Raw genomic sequence first — 18,740 nt, 5'->3', positions numbered from 1 at the left:
AACAACAAGAAAAGCAACAACATATATATATATATATATATATATATATATCAACACGACTGTTGAGAGGAGAATCTCCAGCAGGAATGAACGCATGTGGTGGAAACATATGAACTTCTTTCCCCTGGTTTTCTTGCCTATCTGTGCCGTAGGAATTGTGAAGCGGCAACATACAGTTCAAGGGGTTTTGGAAATAGAACAAGAAGCGGCAATGAACATCCTACGCACTCTTGGTGACTTGCTGCACCTTCTTGCCATCATCCTTTTGCTAGGGAAGATGCTGCGGCAACGCTCTGCAGCTGGGTTATCGCTCAAGACTCAGTTCCTGTTTGCCCTCGTCTTTACAACACGCTACCTCGACCTCTTTACGTTCCTCTCGCTGTACAACACGGTGATGAAGATATTCTTTTTGGCGACATCGTGGCACATCTGCTACCTGATGCGCAACAAGAGCCCATGGAGGGCAACGTACGACCATGAGAACGATACCTTCCGCATTCGCTACCTCATCATCCCGTGCGTTGTCCTGGCGCTGCTCTTTCACGGTGAGCCTCGTGGTGTGTGGGTGATGGATGTCCTGTGGGCCTTCTCGCAGTATCTTGAATCGGTAGCCATTCTGCCCCAGATCTTCTTGCTAGAGTACACAGAACGCTACGAGGCGCTGACGTCACACTACCTGGCAGCCATGGGGGCGTACCGCTTCTTTTATCTTCTCCACTGGATCTATCGCTACACCGTCTTCGGTCGCGTAAACTACGTGTCGGTGTGCGCGGGAGTGCTGCAGACGGTGCTGTATGTTGACTTCTTTTATCACTACCTCACACAGGTCGTGAGGCGTGCGAAGCAGCGATATGATTTGGCACGGTAGTGTCCAATGGCACGTGCGGAATGAGACGTTGGAAATGGAACTTGCTGCCATCGCCTGCCGGCCTGCCTCAAGAGTGACGAGGGGAACGAGGGTGAGATAGAAAAAGAAACGTGGTGGCTGAGAAGCGAGGAGCAAGGAAGCAAACGAACAAGGACAAAATACAAAAAAAAAAAGAAAGGAAGCGAGCATGATTAAGAGTTGAGCTTGTGGGCTGATATAGGCGCTGAATCATCTGGCGACGCGTGGATAGCAACTGTACAACCGAGAGATTGTGTTTACTCCGAAAAACTACATCTACAACATATGGCTAATTCTATAATTGGCAGAATGGCAACGAGAGACTTACACAAGAACGATTGTGTCTCGCTCTCTCTATATTTCTCTCACTCGCGCAAGGTTTGCTTTGCGGGTTGAGGCGAGAGCGGGAGGCTGTGCTGCAGGAGGGGTGGAGGGTGGGGGGGTGGGAGTGACGGTCCATGTGCGTTGAGACTGACACACAGCTGCCTTCTTCACATCGTCTTCTTGGCTCTGCGTCGTTGTGTCGCCTGTCGGCGGCTTTGCCAATGTTTTTATCTGTCTCGGTGTGGGTCTGTGTATATCAGTATGCTTCGCTACTAACGGACTGCGTCACTGTGCAATTTTCACCCGCCTTTGCGATACTCCGTCACTCCATTTTTTTGTTGTTGTTTTTTAATCCCTTATCACATACGCTGCAGCTTCTATAGGTAAGGTGTAGTCCAGAGGGGCTTCTGCACTTCTCACCCACAGTGCGTGCGCGGGAGAGAGAGAGAGAGAGAGAGAGAGAGGACGAGCGTGTGTTTGTGTCTGTGTGATATCGCCGCTTGAAGGAGACGTGAGCAGCAGCTGCATCATGAACAACTATCAAATCTATGATGAAGTTGGTAAAGGTCGATTTAGTAACGTATACAAGGGCCGACGAAAAAAGACAATAGAGTACTATGCCATCTCATCCGTTGACAAGTCTCAACGCCAGCGTGTGCTGGCCAACGTGAAGTTCCTCCGCTCCGCACACCACCAACGCATCATCAAGTTCCACAACTGGTACGAGACAAACAATCATCTTTGGATAATCACGGAGCTCTGTACGGGTGGTGACATGCGGCAAGTCTTGAGCCTCGACAGCCGACTCTCTGTAGCAGCCGTGCGGATGTTTGGCGGCGACATTGCCGAGGGCCTAATGTACATTCACTCCCGTGGCGCAGTATATGGAGATTTGAAGCCGTCAAACATTCTGATGGACTCTACCATGTCGATGCGGTTCTATGACTTTGGACTCACACGCGACTTTAGCGCCGTGCACAAGGAGGGGGCCGTGGGCACACCTCTGTACATGTCACCGGAGCTCTTCACCAGAGATGGTGTGCCGTCGATGGCCTCCGACCTCTGGGCGTTTGGCTGCCTGCTACACGAGATGATCACTGGCAAGCCGCCATTTGAAGGTGCTGACCTCACGGCACTCATCACGAATATCATGGCGGTGCCCTACCGGCGGCATGAGGGGACCCCAGACGTTCTCAACGACTTGCTGGAAAGCCTGTTGGTAAAGAACCCACTGAAACGCGCCACGTGGGTCGACGTTGTGGCGAGTGACTTCTGGCAAGGTCGGTTGCAGTTGCCCACCGCCCCTTTTCCGCCTCAGCCGGTCTTTGATAGCATGAAGCAGCAGAGAGCAGGCAGTGGTTGGCCCATGCCAGCCGCGGAGGTGCGGAGACACGTCGAGTGGGCGGTGGACGCTGCCAAGCGCAATTACACCATGTCACAGTTCACCAGCGAGGTTGGCGCACCAAAGTCCCCTGGAGTCGCGGACGAAATCGACTTGCGGGATCACAGCGCACCGTCTGAGACGGCGGTAGGTGACAGCGCGAACGGTGGCATGACCTCCAGCAGCGGGCAGGGAACTGAGCGGCGCGTGTCAGCAGGGTCAGGTGCTCGTGCCGTCAATGCGACGCATTCAAACTTTCTTCGAAACAAGGAACGGTTACGCGGTGATGGAGGCACATTAGTGAAGGATAACAACATAAATATCTTGCAAGTGCCAACGATTGACGGTGGACTAGAAAACTTGCACCTCGATGATCTTCTGGTGCACCCTTCTGATGCCCATATTCGACCACTCGTAATGAATAGCCGTATAGAGCGGTTTGTTGAACAGAAATACAACCCCGATGCGTTGGGCTTTGAGGCACCGTCAAGAAGTGATCTGAAAACATTTAATGAGCAACAACAGGCACAATTTATCACGACAATATACCGAACACTCTCGTCTTCCTCATTAGGGTTCGAAGAAAAGTTAAACGTTCTTTTCTACTTTGAAATCGTATGTACCGATGCTTCTATTGCTAACTTCATCGTCAACAGTTCTGTAATGATGTTGTGCCTCAAGATGGCCTCGCAGCGCAAGGCGCCATCTAGTTACCGTGCCACCGCCGCCTCTATCATGGGTATCCTTGTGCGCCACGCCACGTACATCCACACAGATCTCGCCAAGGCGAACATTCTCTCTTCCATTTTGAAGGTTTACAGTGAGGAGGACAGTCCGCGGGTAAAGCGGAAGCTTGCGGCGTGTCTGGGGGAGTTTCTCATCTACATTGCTGTCCAGCAAGAACGCGATCGTGCTGCGTGGGGTATTGACCCTGCAGCTATTTTCGTTATGTACGTGAATATTTTGTCGGATGCAGATGATGTGCTAAAGCACTACGCAGTCAAAACAATAGAGAACCTCGCGTCCGTAGCTGACAAGGGTGTCGCGCTTGACGTCTTTGCAAAGCCAGAAACGGTGATGGCGTTGCTTGCCATTTACGCTCTCCCACCTGCTTCCACCCGCAGTGAACACATGCGATCGAGTGCGGTGTGTGCGGCACTAAAGTTAGCGATGCTGCGGGAGGAGTTTATGCCGTTGGTGCTGGAGTCGAACTACCTGAAGATAGGATCATACGGCGAGGTATTGACGGCGACAGTGGCACCCAAGGCAGCGCAGTCGCTGCTGACGTTTCTTAATATGGTCGTTTTGAAGGGTCTCGTTGGGGTGCAGAACCCAGTTGTGGCGCTTTGGGGGAAAGAGGCGACGAGCTCCTTCGCTGCGTCATGCCTGACACAAGAAAAGGCAGAGATGGTGCTGAAAATAGTAAGCAGCGTCGCGGAGTCCGTGATAGGCGGACTGTGTGAAGGCAGTGAGCATGCATCGGTCGCAATGAAAGGCAAGGCACTGCTGCTGCTAATCCTTCTAGGCTGTATGGACGAGCAATTGCTGGCGCGGTTGTGCTCAAGCCGGCATGTTGCGTACATTGATGCTGTGGTGCGGGACAAGGACTCGTATGTGCAGCGCTGTGCGGCGTGCCTGGCGTGCTATCTTGGCGTCTTCTTTGAAGCGCAACTGGCGGAGATTGCGCGTGGGGCGTCGTCGTCCACAACGCTTACCGCACTTAACGCATTGTACAACATTATGAGCGCCCGCAACATTGGTACTATGGTCGAGTTGGGTGACGGTGTCTTCAAGAGCCTTGGCACGTGCCTTGAGAAAGCGCTCTCATCGCCGCGCTATGCCGCATACGAACCAGAGTTTAATAAACTAGTGGAGCTCCTCGCGCAAAACTGCGACCGGACCCTCCGGCACCGCCGTGCTGTGGCGAGTGAGCTTTTCCCACCCTACTTGCGCATGATCAGCGGGTCTGATAGTGAGCGGCGCTTCTCTGCGCTGCGCATTCTGAGTGCATTCGTTGCGCCGCTCGGTGATGACACGGGACTGACAAAGGAAGATAATATAGTTGAAGGGGAGACATTGGACCACCTAATGCAGAAAGTGGCCGCCTCACTGCCAGAGTTGTTAAAGGAGAGTGAGCCTATCCCAATCCACGCTATTCGCCTGCTCACCGCATGCTGTGAACGACGGCCCAAGGCTTTTGCGACTCTCGCAACTGTGGAAGTGACGGGAGAGTTGGTGCGCTACATGATGCGCTCGAGGCAGACCGATCTGTCAGTGCCGCTCCAGCTGTTGTTGCTCGCGCTGCAGACGGAGCGGGCGGCGGACCTTATGGACTACTTGGTGGCGCAGGAATTCATTACTGCGGTGCTCTTCAAGACATTGTCTATGGCGGTGGCGAAGGATCTCGACCACCTCCTTGACCCGTGTTGTGAAATCGCCGCCTTCTTTCTGAAGCAGGCTGTGCAAAACATGGGCTCTCGTATGGCGCAGCAGTGCATTCAGCTCCTAACCCTACCGGGGGGCTTAGAAACACTATGGCTGCCGGTGTGCTGTTCGCAGATGCGCACAGCTGCTGAGAAGGCGGCGACATGTGTTTTCTATTTCGTCCGAATGTCATCGGAGGCGCAGCAGAGCCTCATGTCCGCTGCGGGCATCAAATGTGTGCGGGAGATTATTTCCGACACGCGCGGAAATCCTGCTGCGGTGCTTCACATCCTACGCGCGCTCCGGTACTCATGCGAGCGCAGCCGCAAGCGGGAGGTGCAGAAGCTTTCACAGTGGCTGCTGGCGGCTTTGGAGGCCATCGCACGCGAGGGAGCTTCCAACCAGGAGTTGTCCTCGGAGGCCAGTGCCATTATAGAGCTGATTCGTGGGTAAGACATAGCAGCGAGGGGAATGGTGTGGGAGAGCACCAGTAGGACACGAAAAGATTAATAAAGGCAGTAGCCGCATTCATTCTCGCACGAGCACATTCTGTGTTTTTTTTTTGTTGGGGGGTATCTCACGCGTCTGCAGCCAACCAAAGAGGCCCACATAAGTTTTTGGTTCCATCGTATCTTTCTATTACTCGTTTGTCTCGCAGAGTATAGGAAATTGGATGTGGTGTCAGCTCTTCCTTTTCGTATTCTTGCGTCCGTCTCAGTCATCCGATCTCGTGGCGGCTCGGTCGTTGGATGAACTCGACTGTGGCTTGCCACGGGAGAAGTGCAAGCCCAAAGCACCTTCCTCGCCAGAGTTGTTTGTGCAGTTGTTGATGGCTGCTTGGTTAAGCCTTTTACAGCTGAACGAATAAATGCTTGTGTTTGTTTTATGCCCATTCTATTGACTTTCATTATCAAAATTCATCTCTCTCTCTCTCTCTCCCGCTCTCTGTGTGTGTGTGTGTGTGTACAGTCTGTGCCTCTTATAAATACCGATAGAGCCGTTTTGTTTGCGTACAGGCACTCAGGGCGGATGCTTCAACACCACCTGCGCCCAGATCCAAAGGTCCCCGCGGGGCCCTCGCAGGGTGTGGCGAAGCCGCCGCTGCCGCAACCGTCCACGGCCCGCTCGCGTAGGGGCGAGCAAACAGTGACGCAGAGTAGCGTGCGCAGTGAAACGCGAAGCCTCAGCCCGCCGCGCGCGCTAATAGGCACGAGCGCAACCTACAAGGAAACCGCGATACTCTTTCCGGACGCACACCAGGAGGCGTTTGAGCCAAAGGTGCAGGTGCCGTTTGAGCACCAACGCGGCCGCATCCCGCGTAAAATTGAAATTGAGCGCCGACGCCGACAGTACGAGTTCTATGACGTGAATCACCTCGTGGAGGTTGCTGGCTTGACACTGAAGCAACTCGCCAATACAAATGCCCAGGAGCTTCCACTGCAGGTGTTTGACGATACTTCGTATGACTGCCGCAACCCCGCGGAGTGGATGGAGATCGCGGGTCATAATGACAATGGGCGCGGCCGCTACCTTCCCGCGGAAGGGATCTATGAGCACAGAAACGGTGACTTTCGTATGCGGCCCTGCCGTGTCGTTGCGTGGGACGCTGTGAGGAACGAGGTTTCAGTATTGTGGGGCGCGACGGCTGTCCCAGGTGAGGAGCCACTTGTAGTGCCGCGTTTCTTTGTTCGCCTTCTTGCGGAGGACCCCGTTGTGTACGTGCAGCGACTCGTCAATGCGCAGCAGCAGCGAGAGAAGGCGATGGCATGGATTCGCTATCGCCTCTGCTGCGATGCTATGCCGACGGTGAGACTGAGCGGCCTTGACAGAGGCCTGAGTGCCCGTTTGCGCCAACTTGGTACTGGCATTCCAAACTTGAGCAAAACCGTCTTTCCTGACGTTGAGGAGCGTGCCGAGCGGCTCATTGCGGAGTTAACGCTGGAGTGGCAGCGCAGCCACAACCGAATTCTCCTACAGGACCGCATGCAGCGTGACGAGGTGCTGCTGCGCATGGTTGCTAACGCTACGCAGATGAGTCTACAGGAACTTGTGCGTGGGCCGAATGTAGCAATTCAGCGGACGGAAAAGGGGAACCCAAGCTCCGTGATACCCATCGGGGACTTTGATTTTGAGGAGCGCGAGCGATCCTTTACGTTCTCCACATACTACACCCAGCCGGAGGTGGTAACTGCGTTGACAGGGGTGCGGAGTGAATGTATAAAAGTTCTCGAGGGTAGTCTCTTCAGCCTTCCAAAGGCTCGCCAAATGCAACTTGCTGAGTTTCAAAAAATGCAGCAAGACCACATGTCCGCAATGGCCAAATACCTCAAGGGTGAGTGGACGGACAACATCTGCGATGTGATCAAGAATGGCTTCACATCTGCTGGAAAAGGCTGGCTGAACGTGCATGAATCAAAACAAGACATCTACGAAATGTCGAAGCTGAAAAAATTCTTCACCACAGTAAAGTTCATGATGGAAGACACGCTGTTCGAACTCGTCTACACCTCTTTGGGTAACTTCACCGTCTTCTTTGAGGAGGTTTCGGAGTTCACTGTTAATGTTGTTGACATGAACAATGTTGAAAACAAATGGCCTGGCAGTGATGCTGATGATTGTGTAGAAAAACAGCCGCTCTTCACCATTGGCCTTGCAGAGCTGGACGGGAGCTTCACGTACTCTATCTCCTTTGAAGACTTCGAGAAAACTATTGTGCAACTCTTCAACAGTGCTATCTTCTGTACTGAGGCTATACCTCAGGTGGAGAAGTATGTCATGTCGCAGTACTTCTGGCGGCGAGACGGTGAAGGACCCTTCCTCGACTCCGTGAAGCAGGAAGAAGAGCGGGTGGTGCTGCTGCGAGGTCGCGTGCGTGACGCGCTGCAGAAGTCCATGCAACCACTACGTGACTATCTGAAAACGTACGATGACCTCTTGTCACTGGTGCGGCTCGACAGGAAGGACTTCATTGCCGCCTACGCGGAGGAAGAGCACACTACCGAGGAGATGAAGGAAGAAATACGACGGCACCTCAAGGCAAAGAAAGTAGTGGCTCAAAAGCTTCCAGCGTACATTACTGTTGGAAATTACGTTGTTGACTGTCAGTCGTTTGGCCACATCATGGCAAACAAGGAGCAGGATCTCGCAAAGCTCGTCATGAACCTAATATGCAAGATGGCCAAAACCAAAACAACATACATTCGGGACGAGTTTACAAAAATTGTGCGTACGCTGGAAAAACAGCCGCAGAACCCGGAAAAACTGTACGAGCTGAAGAACTTCATCGTAAATACACCAGAACGCATCGTCGAACTTTCCGTCGAAATTGAAGACATGCGACAGTATTACACGATTCTCGAAGGCTTCCAGTATGAATTGAGCGACGATGAATCGCGGCAGAAGTGGGAAGCAATTGCGTGGCCGCGTCAGCTGACTCTCCGCATACAGGACACCAACAAGCAGCTCGAGAGGGTGGAGGAAGAGTTGCATGCACGTCTGCAGAAGGAGGGCGAGGACTTCAGCAAGAAATTCGACGCCCTACAGCGTGTCGTGGCCACATTCTCAAAGTACACTGACGTCTCGGAGGCGGAAAGAGTTGCTGCAGAAGTCAAGATGAATAGTGTCGAGATTCGCAAGCGCATCGAAGAGGCGCGCTCTATCAACAGCGATCAACGGCTGTTTGGTGATAAACTCACCGATTACCGGAACGTGTTCGAGCTCGAGAAGGAGTTCAAACCATACAGTGACTTATGGTTGACGGCATACCAGTGGCAGGATGGCTACCGCCGCTGGCACAATGACCCATTTGACTCTCTTGACCCCGACGAGATTGAATCGGTTGTGCTGAACGCTTTCAAAACCATGACACAGCTCGCCAAGACTTTCAAGGATAAAAACGCTACGTTGAAAATTGTGGAGGATATTCGTGGTAGAGTGGAGGAGTTTAAGCCGTGGGTGCCAGTCGTGACATCACTGCGTCAACCTGGTATGAAGGAAAGACACTGGAAGGGCCTTTCGGAAAAGTTGGGTATGAACCTCGTGCCTGGTGAGACCATAATGCTGCTCAGCGACATTGAGCCTCTCTTGGAGCATAAAGACCTCATCGTGGCCCACTGCGAGGTCGCCGGAAAGGAGGCACAGATTGAGAAGACCCTCAAAGACATGCGCGCCAAGTGGGAGAGCAGGATGTTTATTATTGAACCGTACAAGGCGACCGGCACGTTTATACTTAAGGACGCCACAGAAATTGTGGAACTCCTTGATGAGCACCTCAATCTAACCCAGCAGCTCCAGTTTTCACCCTTCAAGGCCTTTTACGAAGAGGCCATCACCGATTGGGAACGCTCGCTCAACCTCATTTCCGATATCCTCGAACAGTGGTTGGAATTCCAACGCTCATGGCGGTACCTGGAGCCTATCTTCAATTCGGAGGACATTGCACTGCAGCTGCCGCGCCTCTCGAAGTTGTTTGAGCGTATAGACAAGACATGGCGCCGCATTATGGGGACTGTCCATAGCCAGCCAAACGTCTTGGATTTCTGCATCGGGACGAGCAAGCTACTAGAAAGTTTGCGGGAGGCTAATCGTACCCTGGAAGAAGTTCAGCGTGGCCTCAATGACTATCTGGCGGAGAAGCGTCAGGCCTTCCCACGCTTCTACTTCCTGTCAGATGAGGAGCTGCTTGAGATTCTCTCGCAATCCAAGGAGGTAAGGCGCATCGACACACACATAAGTAAGCTCTTCGAGTTCATTAGCCGGCTGGCGTGGACGGAGCACGACGAAATCAATGGTTTCTTCAGTGGTGAAGGAGAACACGTGCCATGTGTAAAACCCCTCTTGCCTGAGGGCAACGTGGAGTTGTGGCTGCGCTCCGTCGAGTCGATGATGAAGGATGCGGTGCACGACCAAGTGAAGAAGGCGTTCTATGACTACCCCATCACACCGCGGCCACGATGGGTTTTGCGCTGGCCTGCACAGTGCATCATTGCCGTGTCACAGATATTTTGGACCAACGGATGCGAAGAGGGATTGACGAAGGAAAAGAACGTGAGTGCATTCTACAAAGTGCTCGAGCACCAGCTGGATGAACTTGTGGAAGTTGTGCAGTCGCCTCTGAAGCCGCGTGAACGCATTAACATGGGTGCCCTCATTACAGTAGAAGTCCACGCAAAAGACACTGTGGATGCGATGCAGCATCATGGCGTCGATTCCGTGCACTCTTTTGACTGGATTAAACAGCTACGCTTCTACTTTGATTCTGAAGACAAGCTCTGCCACATCAAGCAGGTGGACGCGCACTTTGTGTATGGGGGCGAGTACCTTGGCAACACGGGTCGCCTCGTCGTGACGCCACTCACTGATCGCATTTATCTTACCCTCACAGGGGCGTTGGCGTTGTGCCTTGGTGGTGCTCCTGCAGGACCTGCAGGTACGGGAAAGACGGAGACGACAAAGGACTTGGCCAAGGCTCTCGCAAAGCAGTGCGTCGTGTTCAATTGTCAGGAAGGTATGACGTGTCTCTCAATGGCGAAGTTCTTCAAGGGTCTCGCGTGGTCTGGTGCGTGGGCGTGCTTTGATGAGTTTAACCGTATTGATGTGGAGGTGCTCTCTGTGGTTGCGCAGCAGGTGACAGACCTGCAGCAGGCGTGCTTGACGAAACAATACCGCATTATCTTTGAGGAAAGCGAAGTGGTTGTTGACCCGACACATGCAGTCTTTATCACCATGAATCCTGGCTATGCAGGCCGTACAGAGCTGCCAGATAACTTGAAGGTTCTGTTCCGCCCCGTGGCGTGCATGGTGCCGGATTACGCCATGATTGGCGAAATTCGTTTATTCTCTTACGGTTACAAGAAGGCCCGCAGTCTGGCGCAGAAGATGGTGATGACATTTAAGTTGAGCTCCGAGCAGCTCTCTTCACAGGATCACTACGATTTTGGTATGCGTGCCGTGAATACTGTCATCTCCGCCGCTGGGCTGAACAAACGGGAGGATCCCAATGGTGACGAGGACCTTCTGCTGCTGCGCGCCCTACGTGATTCCAACTTGCCCAAGTTTCTTCAGGATGACATTGTCCTTTTCGAGGGAATCATCAGCGACCTGTTCCCTGGTACAAAACTCCCATCCACTGAATATGGCTTTGTTGTGGATGCACTTCGCCAAGTTGTCACAGCGGACAAGTTGCAACCCGTCCCCGCCTTTATTCATAAATGCCTGCAGCTTTATGACATCACGACGCTACGACACGGTTTAATGTTGGTCGGACCCGCTGGAAGTGGGAAAACAATGGCGTACACAGCACTCCAGAATGCTCTTTCGGAATGCGCAATTATGCAGAGTAAAGGCAAAGATGTCGGTGTGAGGGAATATATGAAGGTCTACACACACATCTGCAACCCGAAGGCTGTCACCATGGATCAACTCTATGGTGCCTACGACGAGAACGCTGAGTGGAAAGACGGTATTTTGTGTGTCCTCTTCCGCCGCGCTGCCAAGTACGGCGATGAAGGGAATCAGCAAGGCAAGCATTGGGTTATGTTTGACGGCCCTGTTGACGCCCTCTGGATTGAATCTATGAACACTGTGCTGGATGATAACAAGAAGCTCTGCCTTGTGTCCGGTGAAATTATTCAAATGAGCCGTGACATGACGATGATGTTCGAAGTGGAAGACCTCGCTGTCGCGTCCCCTGCCACCGTGTCCCGTTGCGGTATGATTTACATGGAGCCAAAGACGTGCGTTCCTACACACGCTAGCGCCGCTACGTGGGCTGACTTGCTTCCGAACTATGTGGCGTCACAGCGTGAATGCATTGTGGATTTGATCGGCATTTACGTAGATGAGCTTATTGAATTTGTGCGGGGCAACTTAAAGGAGTATGTACCCTCAACGAATATTGGTCTCGTGCACTCCTTCTTCCGCCTGATGGATGGATACATGCAGTCTTTTGCGGGACCCAAACCGCAGCCAGGGCAGCCACTGCTGAGCCCAGAGCGTACAGAGATTCTTGTGAAGTGTGTCACGCCGCTGTTTTTCATGTCCGTCATCTGGAGCATCGGCGCCACCTGTGATGAGAGTGGACGTGAAATGTTTAGCGAGATGCTACGTTCAATGGCAAAAAAGAACAACCATGCAGATTCTATTCCTGAGGATGGGATTCTGTACGATTACTGCTTCATGTATGCTGCGTCACCCGAGGACGAGGTGGATCCGCATTGGGTGCACTGGGAAGAGTTGTGTGAGACCTGCGAGATTGGGCGCACCACAAAATTTGAGGACGTCATGGTGCCCACCATTGACAACACACGACAAAAGTACGTGCTGCAGCACTTACTTCAGCAAAGAGTGAATGTTGTGGCGGTGGGCCCTACTGGCACCGGCAAGACGGTCTCCGTGAGCGATCTTGTGCTTGGGGGTCTGCCACAACGTTTCCTTGGTCTTACCTTTACCTTCTCACCACAGACAAAGGCTGGTGTGCTGCAGGACTCGCTTATGTCCAAGTTTGACAAGCGTCGATCTCATGTGTATGGCGCTCCCGTTGGTAAACACTTTTTGATCTTTATTGATGATGCAAACTTGCCACAGAAGGAGCGCTACGGTGCGCAACCACCACTGGAGCTGTTGCGCCAGATGCTGGGTCATGGTGGCCTCTTCACCTTCACGGGTGGGATTAAGTGGAATTCCATCATTGATGCCTCTTTTGTGATGGCAATGGGTCCGCCTGGAGGAAGCCGCACGCGAGTGTCAAACCGTCTAATGCGGTATTTCAACTACGTGTCATTCCCGGAGATGTCAGAGGTGTCGAAGCGCACTATTCTCAATACTATAGTCAATGGTGGTCTGCGTCAGCGTGGTGTGCGGGAGGAGATCATTGGGTGTGTAAAACAATTGGTGGATGGTACACTAAGTGTCTTTGGGCGCTGCCGAAAAACCTTCCTGCCAACGCCGTCCCACGTTCATTACTCCTTCAACATGCGCGATGTAATGCGAGTATTCCCTATGATCTATGCCAATAATGCCAAGGGCTTGCCAAACCAAGAGGTGCTGGTAAAACAGTGGATGCATGAGATGCAACGCGTCTTCTACGATCGTCTCATATGTACAGACGACAGGAATAAGTTCATCTCCTTCCTTGATGATGAGATCAAACAGATTGGTTACGAAGGTGGCTACAATGCCTTGGTGCCGGAGGGACGACTCATCTTTGGCGACTTTATGTCAACTGGTGAGCGAAGTTACCAGCAGATCAGTGACATGACAGCACTTGCTGCCTTTTTCAATGATCAGCTGAGTGCCTACAACGATGCCAACGAGACCGCTATGGACCTCGTGCTCTTCCTCGATGCTATAGAGCACGTTTGCCGCATTGCCCGCGTGCTGTGTTTGCCAAACGGTCATTGTCTGTTGTTAGGAATTGGTGGCTCTGGCAGGAAATCGTTGACGCGGCTTGCGTGTTACCTCATACCCGAGATGGACGTCTTTACCATTGAGTTTACCAAGAACTTCGGTGTGAAGGAATGGCATGAAGCATTGGCACGTTTGTTGCTCGACTGTGGTAAGAATGACAAGAAACGCACGTTCCTCTTCTCTGACACACAGCTGATCCACCCGACACTCATGGAGGATGTTGCGGCGCTCTTAACCTCCGGCGATGTCCCTAATTTGTTTGAGGAACAGGATATTGAGCTCATCAATGACAAGTTTAAGGGCGTCTGCATAAGTGAGAACCTACCAACGACGAAGGTATCGGTATACGCGCGGTTCATTAAGGAGGTACGCTCGAATCTCCACATTGTGTTGGCATTTTCACCCATTGGCGAAGTCTTCCGAACACGGCTGCGCATGTTTCCAGCGTTGATTACATGTTGTACAATTGACTGGTTTGCTGAATGGCCTGGCGAGGCGCTCCTCTCTGTTTCTAAGGCTCAGCTGTCAAGCTCTACCCTCAGCATCGGCGATGAGGAGATGGAAGGCCTCTCTGAGTGTTTCAAGTCACTCCATTTGTCTGCGGCGGAGACGACAGAACGTTTCTTTGTGGAGACACGCCGCCGGTCATACGTGACGCCGACGTCGTACCTCTCCCTTCTCAACAACTACACAACACTCGTGAAGAACAGGAAGCGTTTCGTGCAGGAGCAGTGTAGTCGTCTAGAGAATGGTTTAGAGAAGCTCCGTGACACGGAAGAGCGTGTTGTGCAACTTGAAGCACAACTGAAGGAGCAACAACCGGTATTGGAGGAAAAGAAGATTGAAATTCAAAATATTATGGAGCGACTGCGAGTAGACCGTAAAGATGCTGCTGATAAAGAGGTTTCAGCGCGCCAGGAGGAAGCTATGGCAACAGCGAAGGCAGAGGAGTGCTCCAAGATGCGTCGTGAGTGCGCCGACCGCCTCGCGGAAGCCGAGCCAGCACTGCAAGAGGCCGTCAAGGTGCTGTCAAAGATCAAGGCGGCGGAGATCTCGGAGCTGAACAAGTACCAAAACCCACCAAAGGGTGTGCAGTATGTCATGGAGGCTGTTGCACTGCTGCTAACCTTCGGTAATTGCCCGAAGGAGTTCTATAGCGGTCCGCCAGGTGGTAAGAAGGTGCCTGACTGGTGGCAGTGCGCTAAATCTTATATGAAAAACGCCAATCAACTTCTCGACACGTTGGTGCAGCCCCCAGGGAAGGGCGGATTTGACCGAGAAGCGATGGATATGCCACTCATCGAAAAGGTGCGCGCGTACTACGACAACGAAGAGTTCCAGCCGGAGAAGGTGCGAACAGTGTCAGTGCCATGCATGGCCATGTGTCAGTGGGTACGGGCGATGTACAAATGGTTTTTTGTGAACCGAGAAATCCAACCGTTGCGTGAGCGGCTCGCCGAGGCAGAAAGCGAATTGCGGCGTGTCAGCGAGGCCCTAGCTGGAACACGCATGCGCCTCGACGCCGTGATTGAGGCCGTCGCAACGCTCGAGCGGGAGTTTGCCGAGGCTGTGGAGACGCAAACACAGCTAGAGAACGAGGTGGAGCGGACGAGCCAAAAACTGCAGCGTGCCGCCCGCCTCATCGCAGGGCTAGGCGGCGAGAAGGTGCGTTGGACGGAGCTCGTCACGCAGTACAGGGCGCAAGAAACATGCGTGTCAGGTGATATGGTGGTGGCAGCCGCGTCGATTTCATACCTTGGCCCTCTCACTGGGCCGTACCGGAAAGATCTGCTGGAATCGTGGAGAATCATTCTTGCAGACATCGGCATCAAGACGAGTGAGCATGTGGATCTCGTATCAACGACGGGAGAACCTGTGAAAATACAGGAGTGGCAGCTTTGTGGGCTGCCGCAGGATCATCTGTCAACCGAAAACGCCATTATCCTCACTAACGCATGCACATGGCCGCTGTTGATTGATCCACAAGGTCAGGCCAATATGTGGATTCGAAACCTCCACAGGGATGATAATCTGCAAGTATGCAAGGCATCCGATGAGAAATTCATGAAGGTGGTGGAGGGCGCCATTCGTCTTGGTCTCCCATGCCTGCTGGAGAATGTGGGCGAGACGCTTGAACCATCACTAGAGCCTATTCTGTTGCGCAACGTGTTCCTCATTGGTAGCACCCCACACATCCGTGTCGGCGACGCTGCTATACCGTACGACAAGAATTTCAAGCTATACATGACGACGAAGCTGCCAAATCCTTCATACACGCCAGAGACAATTGTGACTGTGTCCCTCCTAAACTTCTTCATTACACGGAGTGGACTAGAAGACCAGCTCCTTGGGAAGACGGTGGAAAAGGAGCGCAGCGATCTGGAGCAGGAGAAGCAAAAACTCACTCGCGACTGCGCGGAAAAGAATCGGGATTTGAAGGAAATGCAGGAGAACATTCTGCGCATGCTGGAAGAGGCGGAGGGTGACATCCTCGATCAGGAGGAGCTCATTGAGGCGCTTGAAAAGAGCAAAGCCAAATCAACAGAGATTAAGCATGACCTCCAACGTGCACAAGAGACGGAGAAGACGATCGACGAAACACGTAATAAGTACCGCCCACACGCGTACCGCGGGGCGCTTCTTTTCTTTTGCGTATCGGAGCTCGCCATGGTGGACCCCATGTACCAGTTCTCTCTTCAGTGGTTTATTAACCTCGTGCTGGCGGCTGTCGACAACACGGAAACTGCGGACGACATTGAGGTTCGGGTCGCGAACTTGACGGAGTATTTCACATACTCCTTCTACACCAACGTATGCCGCTCGCTGTTTGAGCGACACAAGCTGACTTTCTCCTTCTACCTCTGCACGTCCATCCTGCAGCAGGACAGCGGCCTCAACAACGAGGAGTATCGCTACCTGTTGACGGGACCGACGGGGCGGGGTGGCAGCGCACCAAACCCTGCACCGGAGTGGCTCACAGAAAACTCATGGAACGAGATTCAGTTCGTCGGTGCCAACCTCCCCAATTTTACAGGCTTCGCTGGGCACGTGGCCGCTAACATTTCACACTACAAATTGCTCTTCGATAGTCAAACTGCCCACAAGCATGCTCTGGCGGGCGAATGGTCAGGAAAAGAAACGAACCTGCAGCGCCTCATCGTTACTCGTTGCTTCCGCAAGGACAAGGTGGCGCCGGCGATCCAGGATTTCGTGACACACTTCATGGGGGAGCGGTTTATCATTGTGCCACAATTCGACCTATTGGATGCCTACAAGGACAGCACGTGCCTCACACCACTGATCTTTATCATTTCACCCGGATCCGATCCTATGAATGATCTTCTTCGCTTTGCTGAGCAGATGCGTATGGCGAAGAAAATGGACAAAGTTTCACTCGGACAGGGTCAGGGTCGAAAGGCGGAGGAATTACTGAGAAACGGACGAGAGCGTGGCCAATGGGTCCTCCTGCAGAACTGTCATCTTGCGACTTCGTGGATGCCGACACTTGAGGCTATTGTGGAGAGCTTCACATTTGAGACAGTGCGGAAGGAATTCCGCTTGTGGCTCACATCTATGCCGTCCGAGTCATTCCCTGTGGCGGTCCTGCAGATATCTGTCAAGATGACGAATGAACCGCCGATGGGACTTCGCGCCAACGTGACGCGGTCGTATTACGGTATGGGCGATGAGGATCTCGACCACTCTAGCAAGCCACGAGAGTTCAAAGAAATGGTATTTGCCCTTTGCCTCTTCCACGGTGTTATTCAGGAGCGGCGAAAGTTTGGTTCACTGGGATTTAATATCGCCTATGAATTCAATGACTCGGACCGCAACGTGTGCCTCCTTCAGCTGCGTAAGTTCATGAGCTTATATGATGAAGTCCCCTTTGATGTGCTGACGTTCCTCACAGGTGAGATTAACTATGGTGGTCGTGTGACTGATGACTGGGACCGACGCTGTTTGATGGCTCTCATCAAGAATTTTATTTGCCCTGAGGTCCTGGGGGAAGGTTACGCCTTCTCTCCCTCCGGCATTTACCGCACCATTGAGCCATGTAACCGTGCGTATTATCTGGACTACCTCAATTCATGGCCTCTGAACCCAGCGCCAGAAGTTTTTGGTCTCCATGACAATGCCGACATCACCTGCGCACAGAACGAGAGTGCCAGCATCTTGGCCACCATCCTCTCTCTCGTGTCGCGCGAGGAATCTGGGTCATCGCACCACAGTCGTGAGGAGATGCTTACGAGGACGGCACAAGGTATTCAGGAGAAGCTACCACATACGTTCAACATTCAGGAGTTCTCCGCGAAATACCCTACACGGTACGAAGAGTCTATGAACACCGTCCTTGTACAAGAAGCAGTGCGTTACAATCGTCTTCTTCGCTTTGTTCAGACAAGTCTTTCAGAGTTTTCCAAAGCTGTGCGGGGCGAGGTTGTCATGTCAGCGGAGCTGGAGGCGGTCGGATCGAGTTTCTTTATTAATGCTGTTCCCGCGTCGTGGTCCGCGCTGGCGTACCCGTCGCTGAAACCGCTCTCAAGCTGGGTCGACGACCTGGTGAAACGAGTTCAGTTTATTCAGATGTGGTACGACGAGGGCGTACCGAATGCCTTTTGGATGGGCGGATTCTTCTTCCCCCAAGCGTTCCTCACCGGCACGCTGCAGAANACGACGAGGGCGTACCGAATGCCTTTTGGATGGGCGGATTCTTCTTCCCCCAAGCGTTCCTCACCGGCACGCTGCAGAACTACGCGCGTCGCACCAGCGTCGCGATTGACTCCGTCTCGTTCCGCTTCACGCTGCTAGAGGAGATGGACCCTGCAAACGTCACGGCTCCCCCAGACGGCGCTATTGTGTACGGTATGTATTTGGAGGGGGCGCGGTGGGACGCGGCGGAGCACACTCTCACGGAGTCGCGGCCAAAGGAGTTGTACGTGAATATGCCGCTCGTGCACCTCGACCCGATGGTCGACCGCGTCAGTGACCCCAACGATTATGTGTGCCCGGTGTACAAGACACTGACACGTGCCGGTACGCTGAGCACGACGGGTCACTCCACAAACTTTGTGCTCTCGATTAGCATCCCCACCAAGGTGGATCCAGAGCACTGGATCAAGCGTGGTGTGGCGTGTGTGGTGTCGCTGAACTTTTAGATTGGCCCTGCGCACCACAGTTCCGCGCCAGAAGAAAAAAAAAATGTAGATACAGACAGAAGCAACTGTATTCATGCTATGGAATATGGAAATAGACAGAAACGTATGTACGTAATGAATGCGAACAATTATGGCCACAAGACGAATCACCCTGTTTTTTTTT

At 52.8% G+C, this 18,740-nt stretch overlaps 4 protein-coding genes across 4 annotated transcripts; all 4 read left to right on the top strand.

Annotated features, from left to right (window-relative positions):
* Positions 1-211: 211 nt before the first annotated feature.
* DQ04_02011060 (ER lumen retaining receptor protein) lies at positions 212-868 on the top strand (the record flags this gene model as incomplete). The annotated part of the gene is made up of 1 exon (XM_009311404.1): positions 212-868. One exon carries the CDS (start codon positions 212-214, stop codon positions 866-868), a length of 657 nt encoding a protein of 218 aa, XP_009309679.1.
* An 871-nt stretch (positions 869-1,739) lies between these two features.
* On the top strand, positions 1,740-5,468 carry DQ04_02011050 (protein kinase; the record flags this gene model as incomplete). The annotated part of the gene is made up of 1 exon (XM_009311403.1): positions 1,740-5,468. The coding sequence occupies one exon, from the start codon at positions 1,740-1,742 to the stop codon at positions 5,466-5,468; it is 3,729 nt and encodes a 1,242-aa protein (XP_009309678.1).
* A 576-nt stretch (positions 5,469-6,044) lies between these two features.
* DQ04_02011040 (putative dynein heavy chain) lies at positions 6,045-18,230 on the top strand (the record flags this gene model as incomplete). Its single annotated transcript, XM_009311402.1, has 1 exon — positions 6,045-18,230. The coding sequence occupies one exon, from the start codon at positions 6,045-6,047 to the stop codon at positions 18,228-18,230; it is 12,186 nt and encodes a 4,061-aa protein (XP_009309677.1).
* Positions 18,231-18,286: 56 nt separating this feature from the next.
* On the top strand, positions 18,287-18,577 carry DQ04_02011030 (dynein heavy chain; the record flags this gene model as incomplete). Its single annotated transcript, XM_009311401.1, has 1 exon — positions 18,287-18,577. The coding sequence occupies one exon, from the start codon at positions 18,287-18,289 to the stop codon at positions 18,575-18,577; it is 291 nt and encodes a 96-aa protein (XP_009309676.1).
* Positions 18,578-18,740: the final 163 nt, after the last annotated feature.

Source organism: Trypanosoma grayi, assembly GCF_000691245.1.
Source record: "Trypanosoma grayi strain ANR4 Tgr_201_V1, whole genome shotgun sequence".
NCBI classification, from domain to species: Eukaryota; Euglenozoa; class Kinetoplastea; order Trypanosomatida; family Trypanosomatidae; genus Trypanosoma; species Trypanosoma grayi.
Note: the sequence above shows the minus strand (reverse complement) of the source record. Positions and strands in the feature narration are given on the sequence as shown.